The sequence below is a fragment of the Drosophila serrata genome, unplaced genomic scaffold (genome assembly GCF_035046125.1).
Source record: "Drosophila serrata isolate PLE 108 unplaced genomic scaffold, ASM3504612v1 contig_249, whole genome shotgun sequence".
Classification (NCBI taxonomy): domain Eukaryota; kingdom Metazoa; phylum Arthropoda; class Insecta; order Diptera; family Drosophilidae; genus Drosophila; species Drosophila serrata.
In genome coordinates, this window is record NW_028257147.1 from 1,608,253 (window position 1) to 1,627,157 (window position 18,905).

The 18,905-nt window shown below is 37.3% G+C and overlaps 3 protein-coding genes across 7 annotated transcripts in view; 2 read left to right on the forward strand and 1 right to left on the reverse strand.

Moving 5' to 3' along the window:
- LOC147643662 (uncharacterized) overlaps nucleotides 1-18,905 on the forward strand; it is a 205,872-nt gene that overhangs the window by 135,334 nt on the left and 51,633 nt on the right. The gene's annotated exons all lie outside the window — the stretch shown is intronic.
- H15 (T-box protein H15) lies at nucleotides 1,766-17,394 on the reverse strand. 3 transcript variants are annotated; one of them, XM_086832491.1, is made up of 7 exons: nucleotides 17,260-17,394; nucleotides 16,134-16,590; nucleotides 13,367-13,881; nucleotides 12,919-13,052; nucleotides 5,296-5,581; nucleotides 4,376-4,620; nucleotides 1,766-3,059 (listed from the first exon to the last, which is right to left on the reverse strand). In XM_086832491.1, exons 2-7 carry the CDS (start codon nucleotides 16,459-16,461, stop codon nucleotides 2,513-2,515), a joined length of 2,055 nt encoding a protein of 684 aa, XP_086688617.1. In that variant the 5' UTR covers nucleotides 16,462-16,590; nucleotides 17,260-17,394; the 3' UTR covers nucleotides 1,766-2,512. The 3 variants fall into 3 exon arrangements, with proteins under 3 accessions (XP_086688617.1, XP_086688618.1, XP_086688616.1); XM_086832492.1 differs by having other exon boundaries at nucleotides 12,919-13,049; nucleotides 17,157-17,394; XM_086832490.1 differs by having other exon boundaries at nucleotides 17,157-17,394.
- LOC110187387 (uncharacterized protein F09G8.5-like) lies at nucleotides 6,416-7,800 on the forward strand. 2 transcript variants are annotated; one of them, XM_086832495.1, is made up of 2 exons: nucleotides 6,446-6,600; nucleotides 6,687-7,800. In XM_086832495.1, exon 2 carries the CDS (start codon nucleotides 6,912-6,914, stop codon nucleotides 7,548-7,550), a length of 639 nt encoding a protein of 212 aa, XP_086688621.1. In that variant the 5' UTR covers nucleotides 6,446-6,600; nucleotides 6,687-6,911; the 3' UTR covers nucleotides 7,551-7,800. The 2 variants fall into 2 exon arrangements, with proteins under 2 accessions (XP_020812437.2, XP_086688621.1); XM_020956778.2 differs by having other exon boundaries at nucleotides 6,416-7,800.

An 18,905-nucleotide genomic window follows, 5' to 3' on the forward strand; every position in this document is an offset into this window, starting at 1 on the left:
AGGTTACCACAGGAATTTATATGCTCGCACCTAAGTGCAAATTGTGTGTAATGAGCTAAGCGGGGTCTTACCTTTACCTTTTACCTTTTTTTTCGGTGTGTGTGTGTTTTCCTGTGTAGGTTTTCCCTTGACTCGACTTTCACCCTCGCCTAGCACCTTTCATGTTTTTCAAGCCCAAAGAAGACATAAATTTGTTAGCGCCTGGTCAAGATACCAGGACTCATCCTTGTATTTTCTGGGGGTGTTTTTTATTTGGCTCCTGTCCCGTGCCCCGAAAAACACAAAAAAATTAGTCAAGAGAAATGTTAAGGATGTGCCGCCTGCCTGCCAGATCGGTCGCTTGAGATAAGTCTCCTTCTATATTTATGTTGGAAATTAGGCAAATTTTTAGTGGCGAGATAATTTGTGTACGACTTTGTCGCAGTGAGTGAGAAAATTTTAAGGACTAGCCCAAAATGCTTAGCCTTTTTCTATGTTTACAATGGGAATACACAATTTTTAACGCTTTGCCATGGAAGATAACAACGTTTTTATGGCTCAAAGCAGGAATATATTAAAGAAACGAAGTGGGGTAGATTTTTAAAAATTATTTTTGACTACCCTGAGTCCTTTCCCTAAAAACCAAACCAAAAACCTTAACCAAAATCACTCTTTAATTATATTTCTCACCCCTGTAATTAACCTATCGAACTGCCAATACAAAACCTCGTTAAACTTGTTATTATAGTTGGGAAAAAACTTCAATATATTTATTTTTCATAACAATATGACACTTTCTCACAGTTTTCCTAAACGCCCAGGCACCTGGTATGTGAACTCTGTTAATTAAGACATTTGGAAAGTGGCCGAAAGAAGAAAATTAACTTTGCCTCGTTTGGCTCAAAAACGATTTTTTAATTGTAAGCTTCAAAGTGTATAATTATTGGTTAGTTATCGGTTAGGTAAAAAGGCCTCAGCTGTCTGGGCTTATGTAAGCCATATTTAAATGTTGCCTGCCAGTCAAGCTCTTGCTTCTGACCCTCTTATTTCCGAGGCCCATTTTGAAAATTTTGTACAATATGCCGCCCATGGCCTATGGGCCACAAAATTAAGTTATTAAGTATTGTAACCATGTTTGGCTTTGCTGGGAGTGGGGAATGTTAAAAGCTAATGGTGTTCTTAAATTAATATTAATACATTTAGAAGACTAGACTTTGGATCACTTTAATTTCTCGCGTAAATATTTATTCAAATTAATTGTAGTTAGGTAAACATAATGTTTAATGAATAATTTATTTGCCAAACTGTGCCCTTGTTAAAGTTCACTCAAATTCCCATTCACAACATTACCTTTATCTCTGTGTCATGTGAAAAAAACCCTTAATTTTTGTTGTTGTTGTTGTATTAATAAACAACACTTTATAATGTTTATGGCCGTGTAAGAGTCGGGCAACTGAAATTAATAACAAACGTCCATGGAGCAGACATACATCATTAGAAATTGATGACGCATGTCGCGTGCAACTGCTGCAGCATGCAACCCTTTCGACAGCAGCAGCGGCAGCAGCAGCAACTAAAACATGGACTAGTAATTAATTAGACGTTCGTAAAGAGCACAAAATTCTATAAATTATATTTCATAGCCCTCCGCTCAAATGTCAGTGTGGCCATGCGTGACATTTGAAAAAACATTTATTGTCCAACGCCATTGCATGTTGGCAGTTTGCTTTGCAAAAAGAAAAATAAACCAAAAACACTAGTTTTTAATAAATTACAAACAAATAAATTGCACGCTCTGTGTTATAAATTGTTTATTCAGTTTCGCTCCTTCACTCTTTTTATCTTTCATTTATTTATCTTTTTGCACATGATTTAAATAAGTGTTTAATAGTAATTGTTTTACGCGGGGGAATGGGGAGTGTCTAAGGGGGGTGGATTTAATTCAGCGTGGAATTCTCACAATAATTTGCAGTTTTAGGAACACACATTTTGACAACGAAAAACAAAAAATACACAGCAAAATACTTGAAGTGGGGGATAGTTTTTTGGGGAATAGTTTTTTTTTTTTTTGCATATTATTGCCTAGGCCTAATTAAATTAACTAATACTGTTATAATGCTACGAGAAATTACAATACAGTGAAACCGGTGGATACGGTTTACTATCCTTAGCATCACATGCAACATTGAATGTGTATCTTTGGATGTTATTTACAGGGGGCATAATGGATATTACTATTATTATTTCATTTCTTCCAACAACATTGCACATACATTTCGAATGATATACCCATGTGGTCCTTGAATCCTTTAAATTTAATTTAACATTAAATAAATACAATTTCTGTGTTAGTTATTAACTATAAAATCTAAAAGAGGCATTGAAATTTATTTTTAAAAGCTTCTAAAATAGAATAAAATTGCATTTTAATTATCATAAATTCAAGGATCACATCGCCATATCCTTGGGGTGGGGCTCAATAGGGATTTTATGTTATTTCTCTTGGGTGGTTTAGTTATTATTGTGTTGTTTCCTAAGGACTCTCTGCCCGATTCGAGGTTGGTGGTGAGGCCTGATGTTGCGGCACCTGATAAGGACTGAAACGTTGGGGATAGTGTCCCAACTGGGGCCTAATCCTTAGATCCGGTGATGCCGAACCGCACGAGGATGTGGGCGTGGCAGGTGCCGGTGGTGCCACTGCCGTTGGTGGCGGTGGTGGTGTCCTATTGGCCTGACCCGCCGCTGCCAAGGCCAAGGCTGCCTGTTGATTGGCACTGGCCAAAAATCCAGCCGTCAGCTGTGGCCACTGTTGCTGCCACATTCCCAGCTGAAAGGCGCTTAGGTGGGGAGCAGGTGGTGGTGGCGGTGGCGCCGCCGATCGCTGATACAAATGCGGCAGCAACATTTCCGTGTATGGGGATCGTCCGAACATTTGCAAGTGCTGGCGAGCCTTCTCCAGGAGTGCCAAGGAGGCGGCATCTGCCTCTTGGGGCGTCAGTTGGGCCATCAAAGGATCAGGGAAAAAGCGCAGAGGAGCTGCTCGCATATGCTGGTCGAAAAAGAAGGCATCCATGGGATCTCTGGAATAAGATAGAGGCAGGGTTGTGGGTTAAAAGGAGACTTATCTTTTTAAAAAAATGTTTTAAAGCAAATTGGGAAGCATTATAAATCTGTTGCTACCAAATTAATAAGGAAATTATGTTTTTAAACATTTAAAAAATAAGATTTCGTATTTATTTGATGTTATTTTGTTTAAATATTTGTTTAAATTTAAAATACTCTCTAAATATATCTCCCTTGGTTGCTGCAACATGTTGCCTGACAAGCAGCAACTGCAACATGTTGCCCTAACTCCCGACAGGATCATGCCTCAGGCTATATTTTTTTTACCTCTTTTTTTGAGGGCTGCTGTTGCTGCCCTTTTTTCGACAGCAAACTTTAAAGTATTGCAGCGACTACTAAGACAGCAAATGCTCTGCCGCCAGCAACAGCAACACGAGCAACATGAGCAACATGAACAACATAGCAGCAGCAACAACAGCAAAAGCAGCAGCAGCAACTCAAAGAGCAATGTTGCTTTTGTAGCCGGCACGGCGGCGGCTTAAGTGGCGTAAATTACAGATCGGCGCTTTTAACTTTGATGCCGATTCGTACATGAAATGAAAACACGAAAATAATGAGTGAATGTGTGGCTCTTGTTGTTGTTCCTGTTGTTTAGTGTCGGCAATTGGCAGTTACTTTCAACGTAATTATGTTATTGCCCCGACTGAAGTGGCGGCAGCCAACAAGTTGCTCATCGGGTTCTTGGCCAAAAACATCAAGCAACACCAAAACCCTAAAGTTCTTCAACTTTTTCCAGAGCTTAATTGAGTGGCAATAGGTTTTAGAGATCGAATGTGGATCAAATGTATAGGGAAGTGTATGTATTGTGGGTAATTATACCCAAGAAGGGTATTATCTAACTGAATAACTGAAGATGGATGTAGATAATTAACAATATTATGACTAGTATGTAATTTAAAGGGAAATGTAGCTTTTTAAAATGTCTGAAACTCTTAGAGGACTCTGACCAGCATCGATCTATATAAATATATATATATATATATAACTACTCCTCTTGATCCCATCAATCAGCACTCCTGCACGTTGCTCTGCTAATTGAAGTTGCTGCCGGGATTGGCATCCAACCGACACTTTCACACATTTTCGCTAATCAGAGCAACCTCTCCGAGTGCCCCTGATTCTGGCTACCGAATCGCATTTACAACTCAAAGCAGAGGGCATCATAAATTAGGTCATAAATCAGACATGACCCCATAAACAGTGAAAACGGGAGCAAACTATCTGGAGAGGATGTCTGAGCCTGAGTTTTGGGGGCGAGGGACGAGGAACTTACCTATCAAAGTCGGTGAGACGCGACGAATCGCGAAATCCCTTTGCAAACGGATTCGAATCGATTTTCAGTTTCGTAATCAATTGATTCTGATAGGCCGTCACGGCCGTGAATACGGTCTCCGGGAAAACGAAGGTTTTATGGTCCATATCCTGCAGCTCCTTGGGATTGCCGGGTATGCTCTGGCCATGGCTGAGCCTCACCAAGTGGATCCTGGGCTGGTAGCGATGCATTGAGTTCAACACGACCTGCAAGTGGAAAGGAAATTTGAAGTGGAAATTCCTCGAATGCGAAACGTTTTGTTGTTGTTGTTGTTGTTGTGATGCCCCGGCCTTATAAAAAATGTACGACCATAAAAAAGTAGTCGACGGTTGTTTTGACTGTCCTCGCATCCATCCACATCCTTTATGACTGTGATAAAAAAAATAAATAAATACGGTAGCCGGTAGCAGGATCTCTCGCTGTTTGCCACCAAATTGCCAACAATTTTCATTCATTTTTGTGCGAGCCCAGGCCCAATGCCATTTGCATATGTGCATTTTCTTTTCTTGGCAACTTCAACTGAACCCGTTTGAACCCTCTGAATTTCGAGTCCTTCATCCTGGGCCAAGTGCAAGACAATGCCGCCAGTTTATGTGTTTGTCTCTGGGCCTAAATTATTCATAACCAACTTTTGAGATGGCTCAAAAGCGCGGCATAAATTGGAGAAAAACGTTGATGTTTTGCTTGAAAATGAGTCTGAAAACACAGTTGACTTTGGGTTTGATTTTTCCTTTCGGTTTTTTAAATGTCTTCTGCTGCATTTGAGTTTCAAATATCACAAACTTCAGAAAGCCTCTCTCTTAGATATTTCTCTATAGATTTTCCTACTTTAACCATTAGTTTTCCGCCCTCTCTTGTGAAAATGTGAAGCCTGAACTCACCTGTCCGCTCTTGTCCATCTCGTTGTTTGTCAACTTCACCTTCTCGAAGGACACGACCTGTTTTCGCAATGCCTCCGGACTGATGGGACTATCCGGATGGGCATAGATCCGGGCAGGTGGCGGTGGATCCGCTTTTCCGGCCACCAGCCATGAGCTCCGATGGTAGGCATAGCGGTAACGTCGCGAATCCAGTGGCACAATATCCAGGAGGACGGCATACCGATCCGGCGGTTGAATCTGCCTCAAAGGACCCGAAAAACTAACACGAACGGTGGGAAACATGCGTCTAAAAAGAGATAGGAAATAAAACATACAAGAGATTGAAATTTAAAAGGAATATTCAATATTTAAAATATATTTTTTAAAACACAAGAATCTTTGTCAAGAACCTCCTCTCCCTACATTTGTTCTGAAAAACTTATGTTTGAAAACCTTTGAAACTCTGTGCTTAATTGTTAATGAGTATATTTTTTCTACTTTAATTTATAATTTAGTTAACATAATCCCCAGATCTAGGTCTCCTAACGCATACATTTTTCTATATATCCAAAATTGTGTCAAATAAGTACCCAAACTCATAGAAACTCGCACAAAACCATAGGAAAATCGTGAACTATTTTTCTTTTTATTGCCCGCCATTGTGTTGTGGTAACAAAAAAACAAGAAAATAAAAAACAAGGTGGTGAGGTGGCTAGATGGCAGTGTATGTAAATAAGACGCATATTTAATTTTATGACTTTTAGCACGTTTTTGACACATTTCCGCAAGCAATGTCGTCGTCCTGAACGCAGGACATTCACTCAGCGGGCGTTCCAAGGGGTGTGCCTCCCATCCCCTTACCTCCCATAGAACAAAAAAGGAAAACCTCTTTCCATTTTCTGTGGTCGCAGGTAAGTGTAAATGACGCTAATGACCCAGCCCCAGTTTTTTGTTTGTCATTTGTCTTAAGCGAAAGAATACTGTATCATGTTGTTGTGTTGGGTTAATTATAATTGATTCGCTTTCAGTTGCTTTGGGAAATTTATTGTGCAACATTTGTTTAGGCAAATGTTATTATTAAGCTAGAACTTTAGCCTTTTATAAGTAGTAAGTGTTGAGAATTTTTACAAATACATTTTGTTTGAAAGTAGGCTTTGCAAAAAGCAGCACTAGTAAAATCATATCTCAAATCAGAGATCACACATCAAAACCCTAGCGCCACATAACTTTCCAAATTTTCTTGAAACTCTATATATTATTACTTTCATTTTTATAATTTTTATAAGAAAATCTTCACTATGAAGCTAACAGAATTTCTTGCCAAGAGTAAGGCCAATGTATTCGACATTCAAAACATAAAACAACTCAATCTATGGGGTAATCAGCTTACTGATGTAAGTCTTCTCCTTCAGATCCCATTTATAGAGGTTCTGGCGCTCGGTAATAATCAGATCAGTTCACTGCGAGCCCTTAAAAATTGTCATAGTCTAAAGCAACTTTATTTGCTAAATAACCAAATTGAAAGCTTCGAAGAACTGAATTATCTAAAGGATGCGAAATCTTTGACCTTACTCTCCCTGAGAGGAAATCCCTGTGCGTTGGCTGCCGGCGATAAGTATAGAATTAGTGTCCTACACATGTTGCCGCAGCTTATAACATTGGATGACATTGAAATCACCGATGAGGAGCGGCATAAAGTATTTGAAGAGCAAAGAATTCAGAATACTGATCTTGAGAACCTGGAATATCAAGATGAGCAAGAGTTCAAGAACTCGGTGGATGTAGCAGCTCCTTCACAGACTGCTCCTGTCAGAGCCATTCAAAGGGTCATACCAACAAAAAGAACTAATAGAAGAATCCAGGGAGCTTCTGGCAGAAATTCCATGTTATCATTGAAGGGTAACACCGGTTCCTTGGTGCTTAAATTTACTGTCCACCACGGTTTTCCCCACAAAAATCTCTGGAAAGAAAAACCAACTGGTAAGAGCAGCAGCAGCGACACCATCACAGCCAAACAAAAGGACATTGCTTCAGCCGCTGAATGTGCTAATGCAGTTACCTTAAGCCAGGAGCAGGAGCTCAGGGATGCAATTTCCCGATTGTATCCCGAGGATTCCAATAAAATGGAACTCCCGGAACAGCAAAATAGGGATAAGAATGCCAGACTTTTGATGGCAACCCTTGCCCTGACCAAAGAGATGGATGCAACCACTCTGGAGGTACTTCGCCAAGCCATTCAAGAGCAAGTTGAGAAGCTGCAGTCGGAGATGGATTAAGTTCTTCTTCCCCAGAATCTACTTTCATATGTAGATATTATTTCATATTTTGGCAAAGGTTTTCTATACTCCAAATTCAAACCCTAATTGTATATATTTCGATAGAATCTAAACTCTAAATTTGAGTAGCAATTGTATATATTGTAATACCCAGAAACCAAATTGGAAAATGTTACATTCCAATTCCAGAGACTTTCCTGTGGCAATCACGCAAATACATTTTGTAGCCACCTAAGCTGGTTTAATTGAAGATTTACTTTCTAGTTTCATTTGCACCTTTTCTAACTCACTTAAATTACGAGTCTTGTTTGTTCGAGTTATGTTTACAGGCCATTATTGTACTGGGGAGAGGAGAGGGGTGTCACCATAACATCTGGGCCCTGATTGTTATGGCCGAGTTCTATACTATTTATTGCAGTCAGTCACAGTCGCAGTCAGAGACTAAAACGAATCCACATGTAATTGTAATTGTAATTGTAGTTTGTGCTGCACTTTTAAGAGTTGCATGCCGCAATTAGCACCATTGTAGCGGGCATTTAACGTGTACCGCTTATCTCGATATCTGCACGGATAACTGACTATAAATGTATATATATACTCTCTACACTCTGTTTTATATAGTAGCTGCACTCGAGCTTGACAGAACGCTTTCTTAACTGGGGGTCCCAAAACGGAAGCGGACTAACCGGAAGCTACCATTTTGTTTTTAACCCGCGAAATGTAACGAAAGGAAGTTGAAGAAGTTGTAACTTAAATAAGTAGAAAAGCGGAACAAGTTTTCATTCGTTTACATTTAGTTGTGTTCCTTAATAATTATATATTTTAAGCATTCTTAAATAACTAAGTTTTTCCCTATTTCAAAAATGAATATATTCCAATCTTGCAAAATCGGTTTATTATCGTTCTACTCAACAAAAAAATCGATATTTTCTTTTATACCCTTAAGTCCTTCTTCCTGTTTCGATTACTTTTCCTTGCTCTTGATTTAATGAAACTCTTTTTCTTTTCGTATTGCAAATACTTATCACTTTTCTTTTTGGGGGTTCATATAGCGACCTGCTAATGCTGCTCATAAATGTGTGAAAGTCTGGCTAACAGCCACGCCCCCTTTTTATGGGCCACATCTAATGCAGCCACCCCCGCACTTTATATATTTTCTTTTTTTTTTTGCGCTGCCATATAGGCGGAAATGTCATAAATCATATTCCAGCATTTACATACATTTTATGAGACCGAAAGAGCTGCCCGAGGGCAGCCACTCCCCAACACTGCTGCCCAGTTGTACTTTTTTTTATATATTTTTTTCGAGCTTAGTTTTTGCCCCGCGGGGCAAAGCTTCTAAGTGTGGATTTTATGTATTTGTTTATGGGAAAATTAGGGAAATGGCTTTTACTCAGTTTCCTTTTTGGCCAGAGCGCTTAGGTGCCAAAGGTTACAATTATGAAGTTTACACACCATTTGCCAGGGCCCTGAACGTAGTCGTGGCCAGAATATATATATGTAGAGTAGTATTTCTTTGGGGTTGGCTGGCTTTCAATTAGGAATATGTTGGCATATACGGCCAATTCATTATCAACACCTTTGTTACAGCAAATTAAGCCGCAAGGTCTAAATTAATAAAATGCAAATTAGTAACAACGACGACGACGATGAGCCAAGAAAACAAAGTGAAACTAAAAAGTAACCCCCAAAAAAATATATATAACTTTGATCTTATCGCCGGCTGACAACACTCCCCCCAGTTTTGGCTATCTTTTATTAGTTGATTAATTCATAATTCAGGCCCAGTGCACCTTTTCCTGCCTTTCAGAAGGGGAGATTAACTTGTCCCAATGACCATTTCCAGCTGATAAATGATCCCTGGACTTGGCCCAGATCAGCTGCCTCTTGGCCTCTATTAATAAAGTTGTGGAAAATCGAGACAGAGAGAGAGGGGGAAATATTTACTTGGCCTGCAAGGGGTTGCACCGTGAAAATTGCAATTCCCATGCATCCTTCGTTGCCAGGCTACTGTCCTCGAATGTCCTGCAGCGGCAACGGAATCCACGGTCTTAATATGCGTGAAGAGTTTGTCGCAAAATATTGACAAACTCCCGGGTATTCTCCAACAGAGAGTCAAAACAATTAGCCCGCCTTTTCAAACTGCTGGCTGACTTTTCCGGCCTTTTGTTTTTCACTCTGTCTCTCTCTTGAGGAAAATGCCAACCTCAAAACCGCTGACAGCGTGACAAAATCGCAAACCACGTGATATTTTATTTCAACAACCGCAGAACAAAGGCCAGAATCCCACTAACCTGAGACCACGTAACAGGTAAAAAAAAAATGTCTAGCTCTTGGTTTTTGTCTTTGGTTGTAAATCATCCTCAAAAGTCGTCACTTTTTGTGTGTGAGTTGGCAATTTGAAGCAGTTTTTGTCCGCTTTTCATGGTTTCGTTCTGATGAGAGCCACGCATGCGCATTTGCATGTGGAGGCCACATTTTCACAGTGCAGCGGAAAAAGGGGGAAAACTTGTGGTTTTATTAGGGAAAGAGTAGTATTTAAAGTGGGGGGAGTGTTAAAGTAAACCTAAAATACCTTTTAGTAAGGTTAAGACATTGAAAAGGAGTCTATATTCTTAGGAAACTTATTTCTAAATTAGAGAATAATTACAAGTCTGGAAATGGAAGTAAGTCTAAGAGAAACCCTAAAAAACCCTTAAACATTTCTTTTAGTACTGAAAACCTTTATAATTTTATATTTTTATGGCACCTTTTTCTGTATAATTTCTTTTTAACTCACATTTCTTTAAAGTTACCTTACTTAAGGCACCATTCCCCATAGCAAAATGCACCAAGACATGCCATTCTTTTGACTTTACTGGCATATTTTTGCAATTTAAAATGTATCAGTCACACAAAAAACTTACAAACAAACAAATAAAAAAACAGAGTCCCGCATTGCCACACCCACTTGGTGTTGCCGCCCCTATATTTTTTTTGTTTTCGTGAACATATTTAGCTAGCAAACGATGTGCTGACATAGATGGATATCGGCCAAGGGAATGGGAATTATAATGCCACTGCTGCTCCTGTATTTTTTCAACCTTTCCTTCTGTTTTTTTTTTATTATTTTTGCAATTGTGTTGCATGCGTTCGTCAAACCCGCACAAATGTAAATAAGTGTCGGCCGCTCATCGGTATCCTTTCCACTAATTACAGGGCAAAAATACAGGAAAACAAAAACAGAAACGCAAAAAAAAACACGAACAGAAATGGGTCCAAAGGCCAAAGGACATGCAAATGCGTTGTTAGCGCGACAATCGGCAGCTATTACATTGCAATTTATACTTTGTGAGGATTTCTTGTGAGGGGAAGGAAGTCACCAGGCAGGGAAAGGAGTAAATTTGTTAATGTGTCGTAAATGCGCACAGCGGGGAGAAGCGAGTGGGTGGCATAAAAAAGTTAGATATTTCTCCTCCTTTTTTCGGGGGCCAACTGTTGGCGGCCAGCGAAAGGGTTTAAGGCAACACTAAAGCCAAACAAACAAAAGTTGTCAGAAAAAAATATATAACAAAATGCGGGTAAAAACAAAAAAATATGAACGCATTAGGGGCCTTGAGAGTCGAATTTTTGATACTCAGTTTAAGGGAAATCATATATAAATAATATATAATTATAGGGTATAATTATAGGGTAATAAATTTTGAAATAAAAATTTAACTTTTGGCACAGATTGCGATTTATTCACTAGCTGAAATTAATATTATATTAATTTCTTCCAAATATTTTATTTTCATAATATATAAAATATTATTAATTATTTACAGGCATTTTATTAAAATTTTAAATTTTAAGGAATATGCAAAATAGGGTTTCCCCTGAGAATAAAAAAGTTACCATACCCTTAAGCACAAATATATTTTTAAAATATTTTGAACACTCTTTATTTTAATTTCAAACCCTTTCTTTTTATTAAAAGTTTCAATAACTCCTATAAATTTATTTAAAATACTTTTAAATAATTTTTTAATATTTAAATTTCTTTACCAAAATTCCATCCCTTTCCTTAACTCTACAAAAAACCAACCAAAAAAGCTTCAAAAATAAACAAAACAAGGATAAAGGTAGACAGGGATACAAGGATACAGATCCTAACTACCACCTAGCGACTAATGCGCATTTCGCATGTTATTGGTGAAACAGAAAAAAAGAGAGGCAAAAAATATAAAAAAACACAAAATACAAAAAGCAAAAAGTTCTTTCTGTTTTTCTCTACCCCCCTAAAGAAACTTTTATGTTTCATGTTGTTTTGAAAGGACCCCCTTTATTACCCGGCCGTGAATCCTATAGAAAATGTATCGTCAAGCAATAATTTCATCAACTTTTGTTGAGTTGCGAATGAAAAGTCGTTTAACCCGGTATTTCCTTACGTGCTCAGGTGCTTTTTTAGCCAAAAAAAAACAGCTGACGAAAGGAGGTGTTTTTTTGGTTGTGCTTTTCTGCTAATCGAAAATCGACGGCAAATTATTTCGATGCCTTGTCAATCAAATACACAAAATAAATATATTGAATGGGAATGTAAATGAGGAGAACTAACCGAAAAGTTGTTGATATTTTCCAGTTAAGAGCTTCAGAGGAGAGGGGCGTTAATGGGGGCGTGGCCGGTAGTCGTTTTTGGATAGTCGATGGGTGAAAGGCGCATTAAAGTTTTATATTGATTATTGTTGCCGTTGGAGGACTATTCGTCGTGGGCTTGATTGGTGGCCAATGCCCCGAAGGGGGGCGTCATTATGATTATGACCCAGACTGCCCCCATGCCACTCCCATTCAATAGGTTTTTTGTTGTTTTGTTGTTTTGGTTTACCTGGAGGGAGGCCAAAAGGCCTTTGGCAAATTGAATTCCAACGAAAGTCTAATGAAATAAAACTGCACAAAGTGCATTGCCCGGGGATTTGGCAAACACAAATGTGATCGATTATCGGAAAATATCTTTCAATCGATAAGTGAATATCACAAATTGCTTGGGTAATAATCGGTACAAGAGGGAGTTGAAGTTGGAAAGTTGTATAAACTTCTCTTAGGGACTAAGTTGTACTCTTTAACAAGAATATTTGTTTTGAGGCAATAATTAAACCACTTTAGTTGCTTTAATTTATAATGTATCATAATGATAAGTCTCTGACTGCTTTACATGTCTTTTATCATTAAAAAGCCTACCACAAAGTTATACTGTTTGCGAGTTAAGTATTCATGGATGCATCAGGGCATGCAAAATATCATTTTCTATATATAATTTTTTTTGTTTTGAAACCCACTCACTTAGTGGCAAGACTATGTAATTTATGTATTTATGGTTTTTTTTTTATTATTCCCCCATGTTTCTACTCACCTGCCCGATTTGGTAATGATCATTTCAGTGCCCAATTCATGGAACTTATCCCACAGCTCCTTGGTCTCCAGGTGGCACTGAACGGGCGTGAGATCGTCGCAGTTGCAAGAGCCCACTATCTTGGGCGTGGGCTGCTGTGGGCGTGGTCATTAGAGTAAAAAAAGAAAAAATTAAGGAGAGAATTAAGAGAAGATTTTTTGTAAAAAAAAGGTTCAAGGAGAGGTGCAATTCTTTGGAGTGCACAGAAAAAAATATTCATAGATATAAAATCAATGTCTATAGAAGGATTATTTAATTAGGGTTTTACTTTAAAGGCCACTGATTTAAAAGGGGAGATTTTTATTTAATTCTTTAAATATTAAATTAAATTTAATTCTTTAAATATTAAATAAACATCTCTTCTTTTAAATACAATAAATTTCCCCAAGTGTCTGGTTTATGTGGTTACCTGCGCTGGCGATTCCTCTGGCGACAGGCGTTCGCTTTCCTCGGGACTCTGTGAGGGCGGTGGCGGTGGCGGCGAGGGCGTGGCAGTGCCTCCAACTGCACCAACTGAACGCCCTCGATGTCCGCTTGACTTGTTATTGTTGCTGCTCGAGTTGTTGCTGTTGTTGTTGCTGCTGTTGTTGCTGCTGCTGCTGCTGTTGTGATGATTGTGATGTTGGCGTTGTTGCTTGTTTGCTGTTGCCTGGTGATGTGTCTGTTGCCTTTGTTGCTGCTGCTGCTGCTGCTGCTGCTGCTGCTGCTGATGTTGTTGCTGTGCAACACGCAACGCCTGACGCGCTTGCTGCTGCGCCTGCAATGCTGCTGCAGCTGCTGCAGCCGCCGCTGCCGTTGCAGTTGCTGCTGCCGCTGCTGATGTTGCCGTCGGCGTTTCCGTGTCACTACAGTCGACCACATCAACGTCAACATCCACATCATCGTCCGCATCCTGGCCGGAATAACGCTCCAATGATGCGGGACCTGCACGGGGAGAAAAATAGGGGATACATTTTAGATATGAATGAAACTAAAGTATATTCCTATGATCATTTTGAATTTAAATTTATTAAAAGGGATACGAAATTCAAGTCATGATAATCTTAAATACGTTTCCTTATATGTTAAGACCTACTTATTTGTTTTCTATTTAAAATTCGACCTATTTCTGTAGCTTATATAAAATTAATATGAAATAGTTTTAATGTATACCTCCTATTTTTATACATTAACAAGGGTTTATAATTTAAGTCAGAATCTTATAAAGCAGTGAAGGAGTTATTTTCGAGTTATTTCCCTATAAAGCATATATATTCTTGATCAGCATTAACAGGGGAATCAATCTAGCTATGCCAGAGAGAAAAAAATATTTTTTGATTTTTTCACAATGTTTTTAGGTTTCAATTTACATCTTTAAAATTGTCAAGAATTGGCAAAAATTTATATTTTTAAAAATTATAAATTGAGTATGCAGATTTTTTAACCTAATAAATACTAGCATAGAGCAGTTTTCCGAATTAAAATGAATGTATTTTTGACTTATTTATGAGTTTTTTAAACTTTGATTTTTCAAAAAAGTATATATAAAATTCGTCTTTCCGAAGTTAGTTTCCTTTCCTATTCAATACCCATTTAATCTCTCAGTGTTTATAGATGAGACCAGAGAGAGAGACATCAAAGTGCAGCCCAGTTAATATGTGGGAGTTGCTGCTGGCTGCCTGCAACATGTTGCATGTTGCCGCTGATGAGTCGTTACAGCCACAGCAACACAGAGAACAACGCGAATTCAGTTCACGACCAGATGCATTTTACAGATAATGCCAAAAATTCAATTATTTGCACAAAATGCAATTTCATATGTTAATTTCTCGCGCGTGTCTCTGTGTGTTTGCGAAATGAATGCATTTGCTTGCGCCTCTGTCTCTACCCAATTATGGCATCTAAATAGTTTTGCATTCACGTACTATATACGCCATATATATATATATCTATAAATGTGTACATATCTGGCTCGATGTCATGTACTGAAATACCACCCCGCCCTTCCACTCACCGCCGCGTGAATTCAAATAGGCTTTGATTATTTTATTGCCGCGCATTTGCCGCAATTATCAAGTCATCAACGTTGCATTGTCATCAATATATAATTTATATACAGCAGGAAAAATGGTTGAAAAAACGGTATGCGGAATAATATAGAAATATAATGCAGCTGCGACACTGAGTATGAGTATTAAGCAATCGATTAATTGAGTTTTTTCTATGCGTCAGCAGGCTGGGAAATATGGTAGCTGGGGCTTTCCTCAGGGAAAACTATACGTATTGTTTTACTACTTTGCCTTGTATTTAACCTAGTTTTTTTATTCAAAACGAATATATAAATGTATTATAGTCTAGGAAAAGATTATCTGGCAAAACAAATTAATTATTACTACTACTATATAGTATTTTCATTGCTTTAAATACTTGAAGATTTGCTTTTCAAGTCATAAATTAGATAGGAAATTTGTTTCTGGGGTTTTGCTTTTGAATATAAATAGAATAATGTGTCAAAATCTTTTAGTAATAATTGATTTGATTGGTATTTGTTTTATAAATAAATTTTTAATTAATAATTTTTGTATAATGCCTTAATCAAGTAAATAATTATCAAGTCAGCCATATAGCAATCAATTTAAGGTTTAGTCTTTATAAATGATCAGTTGTCGCATTTAAAAAATTAATTTCGATTACCAGATAAAGACTTAAGTTGAAAATATGATATATAAATGTTGTTAAGGTAAATAAATATTATTTTAGGGAGTACAGGTAAAATACTGTGAAAGGTTTATGACATTTTAAATTTCTTATTATTAATAACAAATTTATAAGGAATTAAGTTATAGAATCTCCCACAGAGTAACCTACGTATATAACCTATAATTATTATAATATTTAATAGCTCTTCTTAGGTTCAAGATATGTCAATTTTAATTTTTAAATATTATTATTTATAGAAGCTCTAAAATTTCTGTAAAAAATGAGCTTATCTATAAGTAATCCCTCAGTTTACATTTAAACAACCTTTCCAAGTATTTTCCATACCATTCTATAACCAAAAATTAACCTAAAAACCTCATACGAAAAAGGGGGAAATATCTCTGCCAATTTCTATTTATTAATATTGTGTCTAGTTATCTTCAGATTTGTGTTTTTTTGGGGAGATATTAGGGGATGCTGGGAATTACTTTACTCACTCAGACTTCGCTCTGAAGGTTCCCGGCTGCTTGGGGCGTTTCCGCCGCGCGCCATAATCGCGGCAATTGAGAAATCCGTGGCGAAGGAAATGTTGTGCTGATGCTGCGCCTGATGATGATGATGATTATGATTGTCCAGCGGATGATGGTGATGATTATGATGCTGGTGGTGGTTCTGATGATGCTGATGATGATGATGATGAGAGCTGCCCCCGTTGGCAATGCTCGCAATTTGTTGCTGAAGCTTCGACTTGAAGTTCTGCGACGGCGACGAAGGCTGCGTTTGCTGTTGGGGTTTCGTGTTTGCCGGTTGATTGCTCAAAAGCATTTTGCAGCCGATACTTGTTTGTATTTTCTCCCTTTTTTCGGATTTTTTGAAGATTTTTTGAGATATATTTTGGGTAGAGTTGTGTTTGATTTCTCTGTGTTTTCATAACATTTTAAGGTGTGGATTTAGCTGTTAGAAGGTTGGTTTTAAAAGGATCTTTAGTTTGGTGAAGAGAATTTGGGTTTATTTTAGTTATTTTATTATCTTTGGGTCTACTATCTTTCAATTTTACTCCCAGAGCTTTTTGTATCAAATTCATGCCAAGCTAATAATATTTTGAATGTTTTCCATAATAACTTTCGGAATTTGTTGTATATTTCGCCTAAATAAGCCAGCAAATTATGGAAATATTTCAGTTAAAAACGGAATTTTACATTAAAGCCTTTTCATATCACTTTTTCGAGGCTTATAATTATATATATGAAATATTCTATAATACTACAATTTTCTTTTTTTTATTGAATGCAAATTTAAATACTTTGATCATTGTTTAAAGCTTAATATGTTTGATTAAAAACAAAGATGTTTGAAATTTGTGATAAACACTTTCTTAGGCTTGTAAACAACATTGATTTAAGTTAATTTTGAATTTGTTTTAATATATTATTAATATATATAAATTCGTTAGAAATAATAATTTGAAATTGTATATTTTGTCAACATTTTGAAGTTTTTGAATTTTAGCTTTTATTAACCTTTTTTGTATATTTATTTAATACCACATTTGCATTGTATATATTCTTTATCTCGAAACACTTTTACTTGGACGACTTTTTCGTTTGTTTTTAACATCCGTACTTTTATCTTCGTATTTCGCCGTATTTTTCCGTATTTTTCTCGCCGGGATTTATGAATAAGGGAAAAAGAGAGATAGAAATGCCGGAGCGCCGTCGCTGCTTCACAGTCACGCAGCTGACCATTGAATGAATCCCAATTCGCTTTTCGCCATGTAAAACGCCAAAAGCGCCAAAGCCAAAGCCAAAATCGAAAGAAAACAAAAAACACAACACAAACAAAAAAGCAAAAACGCAACGCAAAAATCAACAACAAAAGCAACAACTATGGCGAAGCTTACGGAGACGCTAACAGCGACGTTGGCAGAGGCAGCGACGTCGACTGACCCCCAAAACACAGAAACAACAACAGCTGATATTTCTTACGTTGTGACGTAGTAAAGGGTTTTCCACACCGAATCACGTAGCCTAAACGTAAGAATTTTCCGTAAACAAAATTTTACAATTTACTAAATTTAATTCTTTTTATTAATATATTTTCCTTAAAACACAACAAAAATATACCTTACGTCACTTCAACCCTTACGTCACGTAATCCAACCGCACGTTAAGCCGCAAAGAAGGAATAACAACAAAAACAACAACATGACATTTTTCAATTATGACAATTTGAGTGATATGAGTGTGTAAGCGAGATGGTCATACAAACGCTAGCGCATTCCCATGCAGCTAGCAGCAACGTCGACGTCAGCAGCGATGCCAAGGCATATAACTCATTTCCATTTCCCATTCCCTGTTTCCCAATTCCCTTTCCATTTTCCAATTCGAACACATTCCCATGCACTCAAACCGGCCAGCCAGCAAGCAAGCCATAAGCCCAGCATGAGTGCAAGCGAGACAAAGCCACTGACGACCGTTGAGTGGAGAGCGGTATTTGAGTGTTTCGACTATCTCGCTCACACGCGGAAATGAGAGAGAGCGGGAGCGAAAGAGATGGCGCAGAGAAGTTCATAAATTCGTCATTTTGTTTTCGGCTGTTGACAGTTCTTTGGGTATTTTGTTGCTTTTGTTGTTGCCATGGTGAGTGGTCAGAGAGTGTGTGTGTGTTGAGTGTATTTTTTTTTTGTGTTTTTGTTTTGGGAAGGTGGAAGGGGGTTGCCTGCATTTCGTCGACAATTTACGGTTCTTTTCAACTGCGTTCCGTTTCCATTTTGTTTCCCATATTCACCACACTCGCATTGAGTGGGTTTGGAAAATGAGTGAAATATATGAGTTGATTTTAGGAGAAGGAAATTAAATGTGTTTATTTGCAGTAAAACTTATGAGAAATTAATTATTTAAAAATATAAATTTAATGTCAAGATATTTTCCAACGATTTTATCATGAAAATCCTTTTGTCAATTTAAAACCTATAACTTATAAGTTCTATATAAAATTTATTATTATTATTAATTTATTTTAAAGTTCCTTAAACACAATATTAGAGTAAAGTATAATTTATTTTAAAATAATTAAATTTATAAATTTATCGGAATATCTAAATTTTATGTATTTAATTTGGTAAATCGCTAAAACTAAATAAGCATGTTCAAGTTATATTATTTACACTATTTATCTACCTTTTTTAAGTTTGTTCCTTTGATTATTGTTTACAAAGTCTTGTCTTTAAAATGATTTTTTATTATTTTATTTTTTGAAATATATAAAAT

Bases quoted from the DNA above. Each gene is read 5' to 3' on its own strand.
- LOC110187387 (XM_020956778.2), top strand. From the start codon at position 6,573: ATGAAGCTAACAGAATTTCTTGCCAAGAGTAAGGCCAATGTATTCGAC.
- H15 (XM_086832491.1), bottom strand. From the start codon at position 16,461: ATGCTTTTGAGCAATCAACCGGCAAACACGAAACCCCAACAGCAAACG. The intron at 13,882-16,133 runs GTGAGTAAAGTA...CTCCCCGTGCAG, and splicing joins ACCTTCAGAGCGAAGTCTGA to GTCCCGCATCATTGGAGCGT. The intron at 13,053-13,366 runs GTAACCACATAA...CCACGCCCACAG, and splicing joins CAGAGGAATCGCCAGCGCAG to CAGCCCACGCCCAAGATAGT.